The 18,125-nt window shown below is 36.4% G+C and overlaps 1 protein-coding gene across 1 annotated transcript; it reads left to right on the plus strand.

The window, feature by feature from the left end:
• Window positions 1-547: 547 nt before the first annotated feature.
• On the plus strand, window positions 548-11,652 carry LOC104072362 (PHD finger protein 20-like protein 1; the record flags this gene model as incomplete). The annotated part of the gene is made up of 7 exons (XM_009582415.1): window positions 548-712; window positions 1,105-1,286; window positions 3,198-3,297; window positions 5,487-5,682; window positions 6,093-6,462; window positions 9,986-10,148; window positions 11,290-11,652. Coding segments are annotated over 7 exons (1,319 nt in total), but the record flags the coding sequence as incomplete, so codon positions are not given.
• Between the last annotated feature and the right edge of the window lie 6,473 nt (window positions 11,653-18,125).

Below are 18,125 nucleotides of genomic sequence, written 5' to 3' on the forward strand. Positions count from 1 at the left end.
GATGGCTCCTGGGATGGGCCTGGGAGCATCCCAGGAGGGTTTTCTTTGGGCTCCCTGTGCTCCTCTGCAGGTGTGCAGACAAGCTTTTATCACTTATCCTGACAGGGCAGTCTGCAGTTACTTCTAGGTAGCGATGTTGGTAGTGCTACAAACAGACCTAAGGCAAAAAGAGAGAGCTACCAGCAGCATCTCTAAGGCTAGCAGATGGTACAGGATGAATTGTGGAAAAAGAAAACTGTATAATGATCTAGGAAAAATTATTCCTCTATACATTTAGAGATGGGGGGAGGGGGGAGTTAAATGGGTAGTGCTTCTCTTAGCTATTAAACTTCATTATGTTTCTTACGGGAATTTTTTTTATAAAATATATTATGAAGAGCTTGTGTCATTTCATATTTACAGTTTCATCATGCTAATACCTCAATGTTGCTATTCTTTACTTCTGAACATAATGTTGCAGTGTACTTAAATTTTTTTTTTACTTTGCATTTGTCATGAACTTTTCTTTGCTTTTGTAACAGTGACTTATTTTCTTTTAACTTTTCAGATTATTCAGATTATGAAGATAGTTCTGTTGAATTCTTGGACAGGTGCTCCTCTCCATTAACACGGTCCTCGGGGAGCTCTCTGACTTTGCGCAGCATGTTCTCGGAGAAGAATACATCATACCAGTATCCAAGAGCTATCTTGTCTGTTGATCTTAGTGGAGAAAGTAGGTTGGCTGAACAGCAACTTTCAGTTTGTAGGTTTAATTCTTTAAGAAAGAGAATTTTAAAGGAAATAATTTGGTTTGTGTTTGGGATTATAGCTATAAATATGGTGACTGATTTATACTTAGTTCATCTATTTAAATCAAAATGCTTACACTCCTCAAGCTGTTCTGCATTGTACTTGCTTTGGTTAAGTGTTGCTACTCTGCTTCTGAGGATACCACATTAAAGGTATTTTGCAGAATTTATCAAGAAATCTAATATACCAGCAGTGTGTTTGAGAGCAATTTTTTGCTATACACAGGTTAAGATTTTTAACTGCTAAACCCCCCTATATTTCTGTAAAGTATCACATCTCTGCACACACAGTTTCACATGTATTTATTTTTACTAGACCTTTCAGATGTGGAGTTCTTGGATGATTCCTCTACAGAGAGTTTGTTACTTAGTGGTGATGAATACAATCAGGACTTTGATTCAACTAACTTTGAAGAGTCTCAGGATGAAGATGATGCTCTCAATGAAATTGTTAGATGCATTTGTGAACTGGATGAAGAAAATGGCTTTATGATTCAGGTAAAGGAATTGGCGGGGGGGTTATATTTTCCATTTGAATTTCTTACTTGTGATGTGTTGGAGACTGAAGTTATGTAGAGAGCTGTAAATAGAAGTGAACAGTAACAAAATATTTCTATGTTCTGCACTTGGCATGACTCTGTTCGGTGTATGTAGAACTATTACTCTAGGATTGGGTTTCTCTAACAAATCCATATATAGAACAGGTTTGTAAGGAAAGGTAACCTTTTTCTTCATAGCGAGCTGATAAATTTGGAATAAAGTATCCTTTCCCGCACACAAATCGTCGCTTCTGTCCACAGACTATCCCGATTATACCAGCCCTTCTGCTTTTGCCCTGGTGCTTTGCAGTACCACTCTGCTGACTGTAAATGTACCTCAGCTGTATCCAGGACCTCTGCTATACAGATGTTAATATTGTCAGTAATTGTGATGGGTGTGTGATGTGCATGCTTCATCTTTAAAATAGCAGTTCTCAAACTAAAAGTCACTAGCTGGTTTTAGAAACCGCTATGAATTTAAATCTTACTTGGTGTAGAAAAAAGTGAAGAAGATTATACAGTGTCTGCATAGCATTCAGGTGCTGATGGCTTGCAACTACTGCTGCTTATTTATTTCTACTCAAATGAGGGGAACATTTCCCATCTAGTAATGAATAACTTAAAGTCTTTGTCTCAAGCAATTCATGTTATAGTGATTAGATTAGGTGCAAGCAACAGTGAGGAAGATCTCAGTTGTCAGTAACTTTAAAAAAAGCCATGAACTTCCTGTGGTTTTTTTCCCCACTCAAAAAACAGGTTTGTATTCAGCTATTAATGTGGTACAGTTTCTGTTGAATATGTGGAGCTTTTTTAGTTGAGATTTGAAGGAAGCGAGTATGGCTGTCCCGTGTTAATGGACTTAAAGTCTTTGGTAAAGTCTTTGGGAAATGACAGAAATGCCTGAAAATGAAGGACACAAAGACTGTCCCTGGGAACACACTGAAATGCAGTGCTGTGTTGGCGGAACTAAGCAGGAGTTCAGCTATGGTAATAATGTGGAAAAATGGACTGGTGTAGAAATCTTTGGAGAGAGGAGAGGAAACTGTAGCCGTAATGGTACGACAAGAGGAAAAGTGACTTCAGTGTTTTAAATAGGTTGATGCTCAAAAGCATGTCAAAGCAAAGAGGAGAGACTTTCAGTAGTAAACCAGTAGATATTTAGAACACAGGCAAATACTGAGTTGAGAAAGGGAAATGTATTTTTAAGTGGTAGTTTCCTGCCTGTTTCTAAAGTCCAATGACAGCCTGATTTTTTCCTCTTCATGCCTTGTCTCACTGAAAGCAACCAGTTTGCTGTTTCTAGGCCCTCATGTCTTACCACTTCTATTTTGCTCTCCTATTCTCTTGTTTCTCCTCTTTCATTTTCTCTTCATTTTCTTTTTCTTTTAGATTTTCCATTGGTGCGATATTAAAAACACATCTTTCTAGCGCACTGGAGAGATGCTTTGTAAATATAAATAATTAAACTGAAGAGTTTTCTACTTTTCACTGTTATGCTGTAATGTATTACATTATCTTTCTACTTTACTGTAATATTATACTCCTGTCTTATGTTTCACTACTAAATATTTAGGTGCTAAAATACTGAATGTTGTAATAAAATATTATTAAATATTACATCTTCAATTTCTTTTTTTTTTTTCCAGTCTGGAATTTGTGTTTGAGGTAACTTTCGAAACTAGAGCTATTTTTCAGCTCGATGTCTTTGCCTACCCAAACACAAATTGCCCAACTAAAATAATCTTACTCAAACCAGCTATTTAAGTTAAACTGCTGTTCTCTGCATTTTGACGATACAAGAAATAGCTTCTGATTTTTGAATCTACTTATCTCAGTTATAGTTTTTGCCTTTGTTTTTTTCTGACATCAGTGTGAAGAATGCTTGTGTTGGCAGCACAGTGTATGCATGGGACTGTTAGAGGACAGCATTCCAGAGCAGTACATCTGTTATATCTGCAGAGATCCACCAGGTATGGGTAAACCACCTTTATCTGTAGCTGTCTGCTTGGGATATTTAAGCAGAGATGTTACGCATTGCTTAAATTGTTAAAGCTTTGTCTGTTTTGTGTTATCTGTTATGCTTCTTTGGGGCAAGTGATCCTACGTTTGGCTCTGAGCAGAAAACTTACTTTCCTGTTAGTAACATCTTGTTCAGCTATGCTAAATCTTATTCGTGATCTTTATTATCGTCGCTTTAGTTGTTGAAACTTAATTCCCCCAAAACCTTAGCACTTTTTCATGTCGTTGTAGTCTGAAAAGTCTTTCTAAACAAATCATTCTTGCTCAGCAATCTGTTTTGCCTATGCTTGGAATCACACTTGTTCATTTAAATGCTGTTTTAGACAAAAAGGATTCATTACCATAGTACACTCAAATATGCTGTGGATGTCATTTCAAATTAATTGCAATTTTATAATGTTTGCATTTGACCAGAATTGTGTAAATACAGGTGTGGAACTGAATGTGTAAAATATGAAAAAATCTAGCACTTGTTATGGTAAATGATAGTGCACAAACAGCACATCTTGACTTAAGATTGTTAGGATAAGTTTGAAATGGTAAGAATTAGGAAAAGTCTATTTACTTTTAAACTGAATACATTTGATTAGGAAGATGTTGATTTAAAAATGATTCTGTCCATAAACCCATTTTTCATAGCAGTTATTTGGAGAAAAACTACATGATTTGGAAGAAAGTTTTTAGTATTTTTCCTGACAATTGATACAAACGCACATACATGTCTTCTGGTGAAATATCCAACAGTCCAGCTGTTTCAAAAGGGCAATGAGACTACACCCTCAAATTTACTTTCATTCTGAATTTAAGAAATGAAATCTGAAAACTGTTTGCAGATGTATAAAACAGGACAGTTTTTATTAGTTATTTTTGAGAAGAAAATTTAGGAAAATAGAGCTGGAAAGATGATGTGACTTTTTCAGTTTGCCCCAATCTGAATCTAAGTTGATGGTATAGAGTCTTGTTTGATAGTTCTGTGTGGTGTACTCTTTGAGCAGTCAAGCTTTTTCTTATTAAAACCAACTAATTTGTCTTGTGTTCTTTCCCTGCACTGTACTAGGTACTTCGTTATCCCCTGCTATGCACAGACTGTGTCCCTAATTTTTATCTTCTCTCCCTTCCTAACCATTACTTCTTTTCTTTCTATGTCAGGAGAAAAAGGTCATTCACAATGTCAGTATTTTAAAGTGTATTGGGATAATGGGCAGAAAGGAGATAGACAGGGTATTCTCCTGAAAGGTATGGAGGGCTTCCATCAACCCATTCTTTGTTCTGTATATGATGATAGTCTGATATGAAATTGAGTGTAAGATATTGCGGTCTTAGTCAGTCTGTTTGTCTGGGTTCCTCATTATAAACAATAATACTGGAATAATTAGCATTATACATTTCTAGTTTTGTTTTTTGTTGCCTTTTTTTTAATTTAAATAGTTATTAAGTTACTATAGAAGCATTAGCTAAATACTTATTCATGCCTATTGGGTTAAGATCATAGATGTTGCCATAGCATGGGAGACCTAAGGCCCACTTACATCAGTACTCTGTCTAGTAGTGTCTGGTAAAGGCACCTCAAAGGAGAGCGTAAGAACTCTGCTGTCAGGTAACTTTGAAATGTCTGCTTTTCATGAAGCCTTCTCCTGGCTTCTTATAAATAGATATTGACTTCAGTATTGAAACAAAATATTTGTCTTTTAGAAACAAACTAGGTATTTTGGATATGTCCATGTAAAATCCACTCTCTAACATTTCTCTGGTAAGTTAGGTTTTCTTTTTTTTAAAAGTAAGCTGCAGTAGTTAGTGAAATAAAATGCCAATTTAAACATTTTTTTGCAGTTAGATTGATAATAGCACAGTTATTAGTATTCTGTACTTTGATTGCAAAAGTGATTAGATTTTCATTTCAAATGCCATTTAAAGAAGTCTTGAGATTTCAGGTTTATTTTTGTTTTCATAAGTGTTAAGAGTTTCCTCTTAATCCATGAAAACTGAATTTTAATATATTAATAGCAAGACCTTGAATCATTCTTTCATGGATGTTAGGAGACATTTAGGAGAGTACAACATATAATTATAGCACTCTAGTTTTAAATACAATTCTGCTGTGGCTTTAGATGCCCTCAAATTTGTTTATTGCTTACCCCAGGTCAGAGGTGGAGTGCCAAATATCTTTATGATAAAGACTGGCTAAACAATGGACACATGTGTGGATTATCATTTTTGAAAGAAAACTACTCTCATCTTAATGCCAAAAAGATTGTGTCAACACATCACCTACTGGCAGATGTATATGGTGTAACTGAAATACTGCATGGATTGCAGTTGAAGATTGGGATATTAAAGTAAGTATCAGTCCAGGGTTTATTCTCCATCTTTATATATTTAAGTAGCAGAGACTACCATTGTTCCATATGCATTATTCTCTCACATTAAAGTTCGTTCTTCCATAATAGTTTAAATAATTCAACAGCAAGATGTAGAATGCCCTCAGTTTCAGTGGGAGTTAGGTGTTCAACACCTAGGTGGATCTGGTATATTGGGATTATTGGTGATTTTTTTAAATTTTTTTTTTCAATTTTGGGTTAAGGGACATTCTGGATTTATCCTAAATTGATAAGTGACCTAGGAATACTTGCATATTTGATAACGGTGCTTATCAATAGCTGTGATCTAGCAGAAACGGATGCTTAATAGTTCAGTGCTGTAAGTGGTATTTTCTATGACTTGCTTTTTTTCCTCCCCTTCGTTGCAGAAATAAGCATCACCCAGACCTTCATCTCTGGGCTTATTCAGGGATGCGAAAAGAACAAGAACAAATAACTGTTGGGGTAGAGAAGAAGTTAGTGACTTTGCCAGATGCTGTTAATCCAACTGAAAGGACGTGTCACAGTCAGAACCATAAAGAACCGTCCAGTATACCCCAGAAGATGGAAGAAACATACATCACAAGTGAGCACAGTTACCAAAAACCACAGAGTTTTGGTCAAGACTGCAAAACAGTCACTGACCCTGTGAGCTCAGATGATGAAGATACAAGTAGTTTTGAGGAAGATCAGGAATTTCACACAGAGAATAAAAACTGTTTACAATATTCTTTTAAAGATGATGGCATGAATGAGCAGGTAAGTATCATTCTTCATCTGGGAAATTTCTCAGCTGGAAAAATATGTTCAATCTGATAAAACTCAAGCACATACAAGTGTTTAGAAATGTTCATTGTTACAAGTTGACATATTCTATCAAATAAGTCAGCAGAAATCACTAGAAGCAAGTTGGGTCACTGAAGTAGTTTCAGGTGAAGTATACCCATTTCAGCTGGTGAATGAAATGCAAAGTATAGTTAAAGTATTGCCTATGCAAAAACTGTTTATGCTGAATCCAGTGTTTCGGGGAAAAACAAAAAATCCTATGCTTAAAATGCAGAGTCTTGAAACAGAACTTACGTGGTTTTTGCGAGGTGAGGAAAACGGGACAAGTTTTCTTTTTTCTCTCAATTCTGTTTTCTACATGTGGGTTTGTTGTTGTTGTTTGTTAAACTGATATTTGTAATAATGTTTATTATTGTACCATATTCTTCTTTTAATAGCAACACTATCTAGAATTCTGTCCACAAGTAATGATTTACTGGCCAACTAATTTCGCCTCGTGTGCAACTTGTTTTGAGTCTTTTATATTGCGTATTTCTTCTAATGAAATGTTTCACAGGTTTTTAGTCAGGATTATATTTGGCTATTTAAACATCTCTCTCTCATTTTTGCATTAATGGTTTGAATACATTACTTTGTGGAAAAGGTCTGAAACTTGCTAGTCTGGTTTTAGTGAAGAGTTCTCTTTGAGCAAAAAACAAAGTGAAACAAACCTTTCTGTTTTCTACAATACCAACTGTGTGAGAATAAATCGCCCAACTCATCCCCCTTTTGAAGTACACTTTCTGGTGTGGAAGAAATGAGTAAGATACATCTCTTTTTTTTTTTTTAATTTTAGTTTTAAATGTGGCATGTAAGCTGTATAATCTGAATGGGAAATTTTGGCTCATTCTATTTAGAAATAACTGTTTGTATGCTAAATCGCATGATTATATTCAGGTTGTATAGTAAGGAGACATGCAGCAGTGTGAAAATAACTTTCCTTCCAACAGTAGCTTAAATTATCACTGTAAATAGTATAAATACATTTAGAATTAAAAGAAAATATCTGTGAGCAGTGAAACAAAACTAATGTTTCCTTCAGAGACTAAAGCATATATCTAAAAAGCTAGGTGCTCTCTGTTTTTAAACCAGGAAGAGATCTGTTTGGGGCAGTGTCAGAGTACTCTTTCCTTTGGGACACCTTAGTTCACCTTGTCACTAGTCAGCCTTGATATCTGAAATAAGGCTTTCTGTCTAGACTTAATACGCATTGAAAAGCTCTCCTTGGTTTCTCCGTGAACCTGTTTGTACTTACCTTAAAACCATGATGACACTGACAGTGAAGTGCCATTTTTATGTGAACTGACTTCTCTGTAAGGTGCCTTCTTCACCTCTCCTTGTCAAAGTTCTGATTGGGGCTTTGGATTCTCCTTTCTAGCATCCTGCAGAACCTTGAATATTCTGGCTTTCCATACTGTTTTGTCTTATCCTAATCTACAGTTCTATTACATATCTTCTTTTCACTTATAAACAGTGTTCAGATTGACTATTATCAAGTCCCTTTTTGGACTATGCATTATCTTTAAAATTGTCGTTTCCTTGTTCTTGCTTCTGAAAGCATGAGCCTTCCTCACCTGAACCTCCTGTTTATTTCTTCTTCACAAGCTGGATCCTGTACTCTGCTTCTCTTACTACCCCTGCCAGGGCTCCGTGATTGCCTACATTGATCTCTTAGCTTAGAGGAGGACTTGTTTGATCTTGTGGGTTTTTTTCCAAGGAGCATTAACTAGCCATTTGAATAAATACAGAGGTCATTAACAGGAAAAAAAAAAAATCTTTTATGATGTTATTTAGATATTAAGTTATTTAACTTTAAGATTTTCTCTAACTTACTGCAGTGGGCATCTAAAAGATTCACCTAACAGATGATCTTGGTTTTAGAATTATGGACTTGGGTCCTCATACAGCAAGGGAAAAATTGCGTTCTTCTCTCATGGTTTTAGAGAGGGTCTGAAAATTAAGTAAGAAATAGGGCATTTCTTGTTTACGTTGGAAATATCATTTATAAGATTGATAACAGTCTGAACAGTGAAAACACTGTGGAGGCCAACCTGATGTTTTGAGAGAAGAAAGATTTTATCTGAAAGGTTTGAGAGATTATATGAGCTTTTATGGCTTTTCAAATCTATCTTTGATAAATAACTCCTTTAATGAATATTGTGAGTATTAACAATATTTGTCCTCCAGGACTTGCTCATAAAGCTGCCAGCAGGTCGGTCCAAGTTTGATGTTTTGTTTTTTTTTTTTCATTGATTTTAAGTCTTAAAAAGAAATTTGGTTTGGTTTTTTTTTTGCTGAAGTAGTAACTTAAAATCCATCAGTCCCTATTTTCTTCTTCCCCTCTCTTCTCACTCTTCCCATTCTTGACTGGAGGAAGAAATAGTTTAAGAAAAAAAATGGTGTTAAGTCTGTTATTACGTGACGTGGAAAAAAATTAGCTGAGCACTTCATCAGACAAGTGTATTAATAAGATAAAAATCACTCCTTGCTCTGGCATTTGCCATGAACTGACACACTGTGAGCACACGTATCCAGTGTTCTAGTCCCTAAAATAGAATCATCAATAGTGAAAGAACTTAATCAGATATGGAGTCATAGTGGATATAAAATGTAAACTGTGAATCCTGCTAATTAATGGAGATGCTGAATATTTTAATTCATTAGATCCGATGTAAGATCCGATGTACTTCCTTTAGTCATTTCCATTAGCTGAACGTCAAATACAGAAAGATGAGGAACTTGTGTATTATCTCTGACTTGCTATGAACATACTAATTATTTCAGAGAAGTCAGTCTTCTTCAGATACTATGTTTGCGTAACTCTGCATGTTACTGCCCTTGTAACTATCCCTGAACATGTTCAATTCTGTCCCAGACTTGTGCTTGCAAGTTACATGGGACCATAGCAATGGTAGGAAGAGAAGTCTTTTGCCTTAATCAACAAATAGAACGGCCAGCTTTTTTGTGCAAAATAATTACTTTTGACATCTTGGATATTACTGAGTTTTAGGGAGTTTTCCTTCATTCTCTGGCTAAAGTTGAAACGAATCTTAGGGTTTTGTACATTTTTGGTGACGGTAGAGCAATGCAGTTCAGCACTTCATAATTTAAGTCACAATTTATATAAAAAGGGCACAGAAATGCATTCTGTCTTACTGCATTTAAACAAAGTGCTTGAGCTGGTAAACTTTACCTCTTGCCTCACTCCCCCAGTGCTACACATGCTCATTTGTATGGAATTTGCATTTTGTTTGGTTTAGTCTATTGATGTGTCATGGTAAACGGCTTTTTTGAGTATGCTTTTTGTCAAGTAGACAGAAGTACAATTCTGAAACAGCATAGCTTATCGTGTGACTCAAGTGTTGAAATCAACATCAGAAATTAAAAAAAAAAAACAACCCAGAACAGAACAACCCTTTTAAATGGCAATTTTTTTCTTTCTGTTGCTCCTATGAAGAATTCCGCTGAAGGAAACACTGTGTTTGTTTGTAATGAAAGAAAAGGCTCAGAAGAACAAGTGGACACACATCTTCAATGGCAGCTAAATCTCCTTACCCATATAGAGAATGTACAGAATGAAGTCACCAGCAGAATGGACCTGATTGAAAAAGAAGTTGATGGTAACTGCATTGCCAGATACTTGTTAATACACCTGTAAAAGCATCTTTCATAGCCACTGTGTTGAAAGTGATCTGAGGCACTGAGGATGGGTTTTTAAGAATTGTATTCAAATCTGGGTACCCAAAATTATAACCAGAGCTTGTACCCTTGATCCCTCCACCCCCTTCCACAAGTTTTGAATGCCCAATGAAGTAGCTGAAGCACTCAGGAACCCTGAAAATTTAGCTCAAGTTTGTGATACTAGACAGACTTCAGAAGGCTTAGATAACTTGTCTAGTCTTTGTCCAGATACGGGTTATAAAGCTGATGGATTTTTATATGCGTGGAGTGTTTTTGGCTTGATTGTTCTAGTATTTGACAATATTTAGGAAAAAAAAGATGGGTTCATTCTGGCTTCAACTTTGGTTTGCTGTATATTAGTAAATAACTGGTTTCAGGAAGACAAATCAGGCTTCATGAGAAAACTTGAATGAGATTATAGTGTAGGAGTAAATATTACAGCACATAAGTTTACTCACCAGTCATAGAAATTAAGAATGAGGGGAGCGTGTAGTCTAGTCATAGGAGTCCTTAATTATCTTTTGACAAATAAAGTTGTCTTATTCCTACTTGCAGTTTTACTTCAATATTCCTGCTTGTGTTAGGCGGTATTTCTAGGCTAACAGGGTTGACCTTTTCCCTTCTCTGTCTCTACAAGCATGGAAATTCCTTGAAAACATTTGTTGAAGATTGGAAAACCATTCTGTAATCTGGACCTTGTAAACAGGAGCCTGTTAAAGTGACAGAAGCAAGCCTTGCATTTAAGGATTGCATTTTCTGTTGCAGAACTGTCATAGCTAGGTCATGAACTGAGGTTTCTTTTATGTGTGTAGATGGTAAATTGTTAGCCCAGGGTATAATTTGCTCCCAGGTACCTTTTTATAGTAACAATCAAATCAGAAGATATGTTTGGATTGTTTGAGTGAAACACGGAATTGGTTGGCGTTTCCCTAATAAAAAATTTTTCTGTTAAATAAAAATCACAGCCTCCGTATATTTTCTCTTATAAAAGACAGAGAGTAAGAACAAAAAGGTTTAATTTTTATGAAAACTGTTTCTCGAAGACTTATTCTAATCAACTTCTTCCTTTTCCTTCTGTAGTTTTAGAAAGCTGGCTTGATTTCACTGGAGAACTGGAACCACCAGATCCTCTGGCAAGATTGCCTCAGCTCAAGCGACGTATCAAACAGCTCTTAATTGACATGGGAAAAGTACAGCAAATAGCAACGCTTTGCTCTGTATGACAAAAGGAAGAATAAAGAAATAAAAATAGGTTCTTTACAGTGAATTTTCTTACTAGCCACAAGACTGACAGGAAGACAGCAAAAAGCTGAGCATTTATCTGGTTCTTTGCTGATTACATTAATAGCCTGAAGCTTTAGAGAGGGGAGAGGAAATTTTAGAGTAAGGAATCTGTTATATTGAAAATCTGAATATTCAATGTCCAGGCTTCAAAATGTACTATATTACATATAGAGAAATGTTGATACGATTTTAACACGATAAACAAGAAAATCCCCACATACAAGAAAGTTGAACAAACAACAACTCTGTGAAGAACAATGCTACTATTTTGAAACCTTTGGCAAAAAATTCTAAATTGGCAGAATTCAGCTGACAAAATTCTTGGGAACTTTTTTAATGAATTCCTCTTATCTTGCTAGTGAAAGATAGACACAGAGATCTGTATCCTCTCTACAAGGAAAGTTTTTAGATTATTTCCTTCTCTCATGAATGTTCAGGAAAATGAACATACTAGCTTTGATTTTTGAAAGAAATTACTTATCATGGTCTCCTTTTTAAAGTATTTTTTTAAATAGAAATCCTTATTACAGCACCCTTAGGCTCCTTTAAAACGTAAGTGGCAAATAGTAGTCAGATGTGCCAAATAATATTAAAACCACTGGGGTGAGAGTTTGATTATGACTTACATGAAGGTTTTTTCCAAAGTCCTACTCGGTGCCAGCAATCCATCCAAAATTGTATCTAGTTTATATTTTTTTATGTTCTATTGCAGTATTCAGGATTCCAGGTACAATTTTTGTCCTGGGTAGCTCTGTTCTGGTGTTGGCCCTCTGAAACTTTACCATCCTCAGCTGGGATGAGGAATGACAAGAGCAGCAAAACTGTCTGTGGCTGTGAATATACTAAACCACTAGAAAAAATATCACAAGATACATTATCCAAGATGTTTTTATAAAATCTTTTAGCTTCAGTGAATGAAACGTCATGAAACCAAAGGCAACCTACTTGCTCTGTTAGCTCTTGCTGGATTTTGAGCACAGGACTTTCCCTGTGCTTATAAGTTGCCACTGTACCCAGTGCTACATACATATTTGTATGTGTATGTATATGTGTATAGATACACATGTACATATATACATACTAGATACATTTATATCTACATGTCTAGTTTTATTACAATAGACTATAAGAACTGGTGGTTAACATGAAATGTTACCTTTTAACAAGCAGTTTCTAAAATTGAAAATAATGTATGTACAGGTTTTGAAATTTGTAAAATATGACTGTTAAAAGGAGGCTATTTAACTGATGACATTAAGATACTTGAACATTTTATGCCTCACGTCTGTTTATCAGTTCTAGTTATCTGTATAAATGCATTTTAGAACCGATAGACAGTAAACTTGAATTTACCTTTTGATAAGAGTACAAGCCACTGTACATTCAAAAATTATTTAAATTTGCAAACACACTGTTCTATATGTAAGGTACTGTATGTAAAACTGTTTATTAAAACTATTCTGCATACTCTACATTTTCCATTTTTCTTCCTGATCTACATACAAATGTAAAAAAGAAGTGATTGTTATAATGTACAGACCATCAAAAATCAAAAAATCTTCAAATGCCTTTTGAGGATGCATAAAATTGAAAAAAGTGCCAAAGATGGATTATCTGGGAAAGACTTTGCAACCAGTGCGTTGAACTTTCATGATAAAACCATTATTGAGAAAGAAAGCAGCATGGCTGGTTCATTGCTAAAATAAACCTACCCTGACATTTCCCGTCTGTCTGTCATGTCTGAAGTGAGTTACCACTCTTGATGTCCAAAGCAAAATGTAAACCCCTGTTATAGAGTGATTGCTATTTAAAACATCTTGCCACATCAAGCTTATAGGAGACATTACAGAACTGCATGGTAACATGGAAGTTAATTATGGAATCATGATTGGCAACTTCATCATGCAGAGAGAACACAAGAGCTGAGGAGTTGTTGACATTTTTATAGCAACTGCTAATAAATAAAATACTGTGTTATATAGTTGGATGCTTAAATAACTGCTTCAAACAATATTAATAGTTGAGTGACCTACTTGCTTTTGGATATGTGAGACTTTTTAATATATTATCCACTTGCTGCATATCCTTGAATGTGGTACTGTGTGTACTGTATAAAGAAGTATAAATCCAGATGAATTACTTTGAAACAAAGTGGAGTGTATTTACATAATTTATACAGCATACACTGTAGCAATAATGCAATGTGTGTGCATGCGTGTGATGTAATATAATTGTAAATGTTACTGAAGGTGGAGGTGGACTGAGAGATTCCAGGTGGGAGGACGGAGGTGTCTTTCTTCGTGCAGAGTTGGAGGAATAGTATCCTGAAAAGGAAATAGTAAGGTCAAAGTTGCCCTTGCAGCTTTAACTTGTCTCCTGTTTGTATATTTAATGGTCTCTAAATTTATGTGAGTATGTAATTTTATCCCTCAGGATCCTGCCTTATTCAGGATGGACTGTGCTTACAAAGATGAATGATCTGTTTAGTATTTTTTTATCTTCATTTCTTGTGTAGTCATATATAAAAATTCCTGCAAGTATTCATATCTTCATACAATCTCAGTGTCCTTATGGACAGTGCTGTGATACATTGTGTATTGCTTGAATGCTTCACAAACTTGTCTGAGTTTGCTTTCTCAAATTGTGATGTTAGTCTGTAACTTGTGAACGTTAGTTTTGGCCCCAGTTTCTCAAGTATTCAAAGGTTTGGGATGCTTTTGAAGTTTTTTCCTTAAACACTTACAAGTCAAGTGCCATAAAAATGCTAAGTGTTTTGCACAGAATGTAATCTACAGTTGATTGCTTTGCTCGTGTGCCAGTCAAACCCGATGTGATCTGGTTCATACCAGTATTTCTTCTAGTTGGCCTTACTGAGAGGATCTTTTTCCTGTAGGCATCATTTTCCATCTGTCTTCCTGCCTCCTCTGTAAATAAGCCAGGGATCTATTTGCAACATCATTTATCGGGGCGTTAATTGCAATTACTTGTGCTGTATGATGAAGGAAGTAGACCTTCTCTGAGGAAGAAATAGTATATGGCGATGTAAGGACTGTTTTTGATACATGTGCACTGAAAGGTAAAATTTTAAAATTTGCAGCCTTCTTTTAACTTAATATAAGTTCTTAATAGTAATAAACAAAAGGGAAATGCCATTGTACAGAAGGCTTGTGTGATTTCACATGGCTAAATAGCAAATTTGTGGAGCCTTTAAATGCCCAGCTTTTTGTCGGAGAGTTTTGGGTTTGTTTTTTTTTTTTTTCATGGAGATACCAGGGTGATTCATTTCAAAGCTGCCTCCTTCCTGTGACCATCCCTTATGCATCTACATCAGGAATTCTGCGTTTTCAGTTGCAGCAATGGCAGTAGGACATCAATATTGCAGTCATAAATGAAACGTAGTCTTGGTGACATGATTAGGTGTCACATGATGGGGCTGCCTATGTTTCAGTTACAAAATGGAGGTACTTCAAGTCATATGGCAGGCAATGGGTTGGAAGATGCTTCCTTGGCTAGCTGTAGGTTGAGTAGTGCCCATATTTTGGATATTCTGGCCTTAGATCTTTGTGCAGCTATGGAGTAATTTACAGTGGTAGAAGCCTGTTGTCCTCTTCAAAACAGTTGAAGAAGACGGGTTGCAATTTTCTGATCTCAAGTATTTGCTGGGTGGCAAAGAACTGAAACTGTTCTTCCATGGATGCAGTCCTCTTGTATGGCTGACATCCACCTGTCTCTCTTAATTGTGTCTCTAAGCTTCTACATCTGTCCGTTCTGCAGCTTGCATCTGTTTCTCCTTTTATACTTCAGCTTTCTGCACTCTGTCTTCTTCTGTGATGCCTGGAGGGTTTCACTCCTCCCTTCTTGTGCCCAGTTCTTTCTAGCTGCTGCGGGAAGCAGTCAGAGAAAGGCTCCTCTGCTCTTCTGTCCTCAGCCTCCCGTGTGTCCTGTGAGCTGTGTGCGGTTGGAATGTGTGTACCATGATCAAAATCTTCAGATGCTCCTGCTGCCTTCCTTCAGTAAGCCTCTTCTGATCTTGTGCAAGTGGTGATCTCCTTCTACTCCCATCTGGCTTCTAACTTAACTAGACTTGAATGAATATTACAGCAAAACCCCTCTGGCACTGTTGGGCTCCAGCACTCCTTACCAAACTGAAGGTTGGGATGTAAAGGAGTCGCGCAAATATTACCATAAAATTATAAAAGTATTTTGATGCTTGCAAACCAGAATATTTTTCCTTTGTATTTGAAGAGAAAGGGCAACTATTTTTCTTCACTGAAACTTTAAAAGAGGCAAAATGGATCCTGAACTGAACTGGAGCTTGATAGAAAAATCAAAGACAAAAATAGGGGGTGGGAAGCACTCTGCAAACGGGGTTCATAAGAAGAAGTGTGCGATCAGGCCATCTTGACCACCCTGCCCTGTTAGTAGTTACGTGGAGATGCTGATGTGTAAAGGGGGTCCATGCAACGATGCCGTTCACTTGCAAATGGGACCCATCTTTGCCATGTTGGTTTAGAGCACAGGAACCGTAGGTTTTCTCTCTACTGCTTAGAAAAGTTACAGTACATGCACCTTAATTTTGGAGTGCTTCTTAAGGTCTTAAGAGGCTTAATCACTTTCAAAATGCCCATTGCTATTCTCACATTTTATTAGCTGACACTTTTTTCTGTTGTACTGCGTCCATATGGCTTTAGGTGATCATTTTACAGAGGATGTTTGAAATGCTTCAGTGGTGGTTTTTATTATATCATGTTATGTCCTGGGTGCTGGGTGTGGGGGTCTGTCTTTAGCAATAAGTATTATACACTATGTGTATATCTGTTTATATATGGAAAACAAGTATGGAGCATGTAATGATGGTGAAAATACACTGCACAGAGAGCAGATTGTGCATTGGCAGCCATTCTGCGTCAGCCTGAACAATTCAAATGAAAAATTGGAGACCGCATGGAGAAAACAAACTAGCATAAAAAAATAATTCAGGAGTGAATTTCCTTTCCATACACACTGGGCCTGTGTGTAAGCAGTAGATGAGCCAGCCTTATTCTATGGATTGAATAACTAAAGCTAGTTCAATTGCTGTTTGCTTCAAAGAGCAGCCTTCCTTTCTTTAAAACTGGCCAGAGCCACCTCCGTTCAGCTGTAGCCCTGTGCGTCAGTGTATTGTCACTACACACTCTGAGAGAGGCAGCAGTGCACTATTATTAAGTCTTCTGTGAGAGAAGCAAAATACTTTCTTCTGTGATTTGTTTTTTATAATAGCAATAATGTTGACTGCATTCTAATACTCACAATAAAGGTCTGTTGAGATTGTTATGTGCCTGGGCTCCCATTCAGTGGACTTTTTTGTTTTGGCAAGCTAGTGAGTGCTTGTATACGTTTTAAAGCATTACGAATCTTCAGCTGTATTTTTAGCCTGCAGTCACTAAGTTATATGCAGTCATCAATACTCATTTATCTGTATATATTGCAAAGCTTTAGGGAATCTTCAGTTGTATTTTAGCCTGTAGGCAAATTATACAGTCAGTAAATTATTTACAGTACTGAATTACTTACTGTGTGGTAAAGCAATTAGAAGATTTTTCTGTCCTGAACTGCTTTGGTGTTTAACAATTTCAGGGTTTGAGTTCTTGAAAGACAAAGTCTTTCAACAACGCGTTCACAGTGATGGCATCTCTTCTTGTGGGCAGACGTCTGCCTTCTGAGGGTGTTTCTAGTTTTGTGCCTTTGCACAACGTCGTTACAAAATAACTTCAATTTGCTTTTAGTGATTTCTTATATTTTAGTAATGCCTACAAACAGTTGTTCAGGCTGCTATTGTGGTAGGAAAGAAATAAGCAAAGGGTGCTGAGAAAGTTCCTGTCCTAGGCGTCCTGTGGGCCAGGGCGCAAATGGTAAGCGGGAGGTGAATGAAATCACCAATTACTAACCAGTTACTAACACAGAAATTTTTCTGTTCTTTACATCAAAAATAGGTATGATCTTAAACATGCAAGAAACTTCAAAATTTTAATTCTGAAACAGATATTTTAATCGTTATTGAAGGGACAGTCTCAAAGCAGTCTCTCAAATTTAAGATAAAAGGCCAAATTCAGATCTTGGAGTAATACACTGAAACACTTTTTCTGATTAGCAGACTTACTAAAGAAGAGGTTTCCTGAGTCAGGCCAAACATCTAGCCAGTCCAGTGTCTTATCTTCAGTAGAAATACAATGTCAGCATCTGCAGAAACATACTGACTATAAAAGATCTGTACAAATTGGTCTTTCCCTTAATGTATCTTTCACTTCTGGTAAACTGAGGTTTCCTTTACCAAAATCTTTATGAAGACCATCAGTTTTATCAGTTGCTGATAGATTTGTGCTCGATGAGTTTAATCCATCTTTTTTCATTCATTTCTCTCCACAACATCAGGAGGCATACTGAATTCCACAGCTTTGTTGTGTGGCAGAAGGAATTGTGTTTGTCCTTGAACTTGCTTTCTGGCTCCATTGACTGGACGCTGTTGCCTTCAGTTCAGAGAAGGTTAAGTATTGCATTATCGAAAAGACCAAAAGTAATTTTGTCCTACCAATACCAGAAGTTTGTCCCTGTGTGACTGGCGGTGCCTTTTCTCACTGCATTAGCTTGCTTTT

Source organism: Fulmarus glacialis, unplaced genomic scaffold, assembly GCF_000690835.1.
Source record: "Fulmarus glacialis isolate BGI_N327 unplaced genomic scaffold, ASM69083v1 scaffold14787, whole genome shotgun sequence".
NCBI lineage: Eukaryota > Metazoa > Chordata > Aves > Procellariiformes > Procellariidae > Fulmarus > Fulmarus glacialis.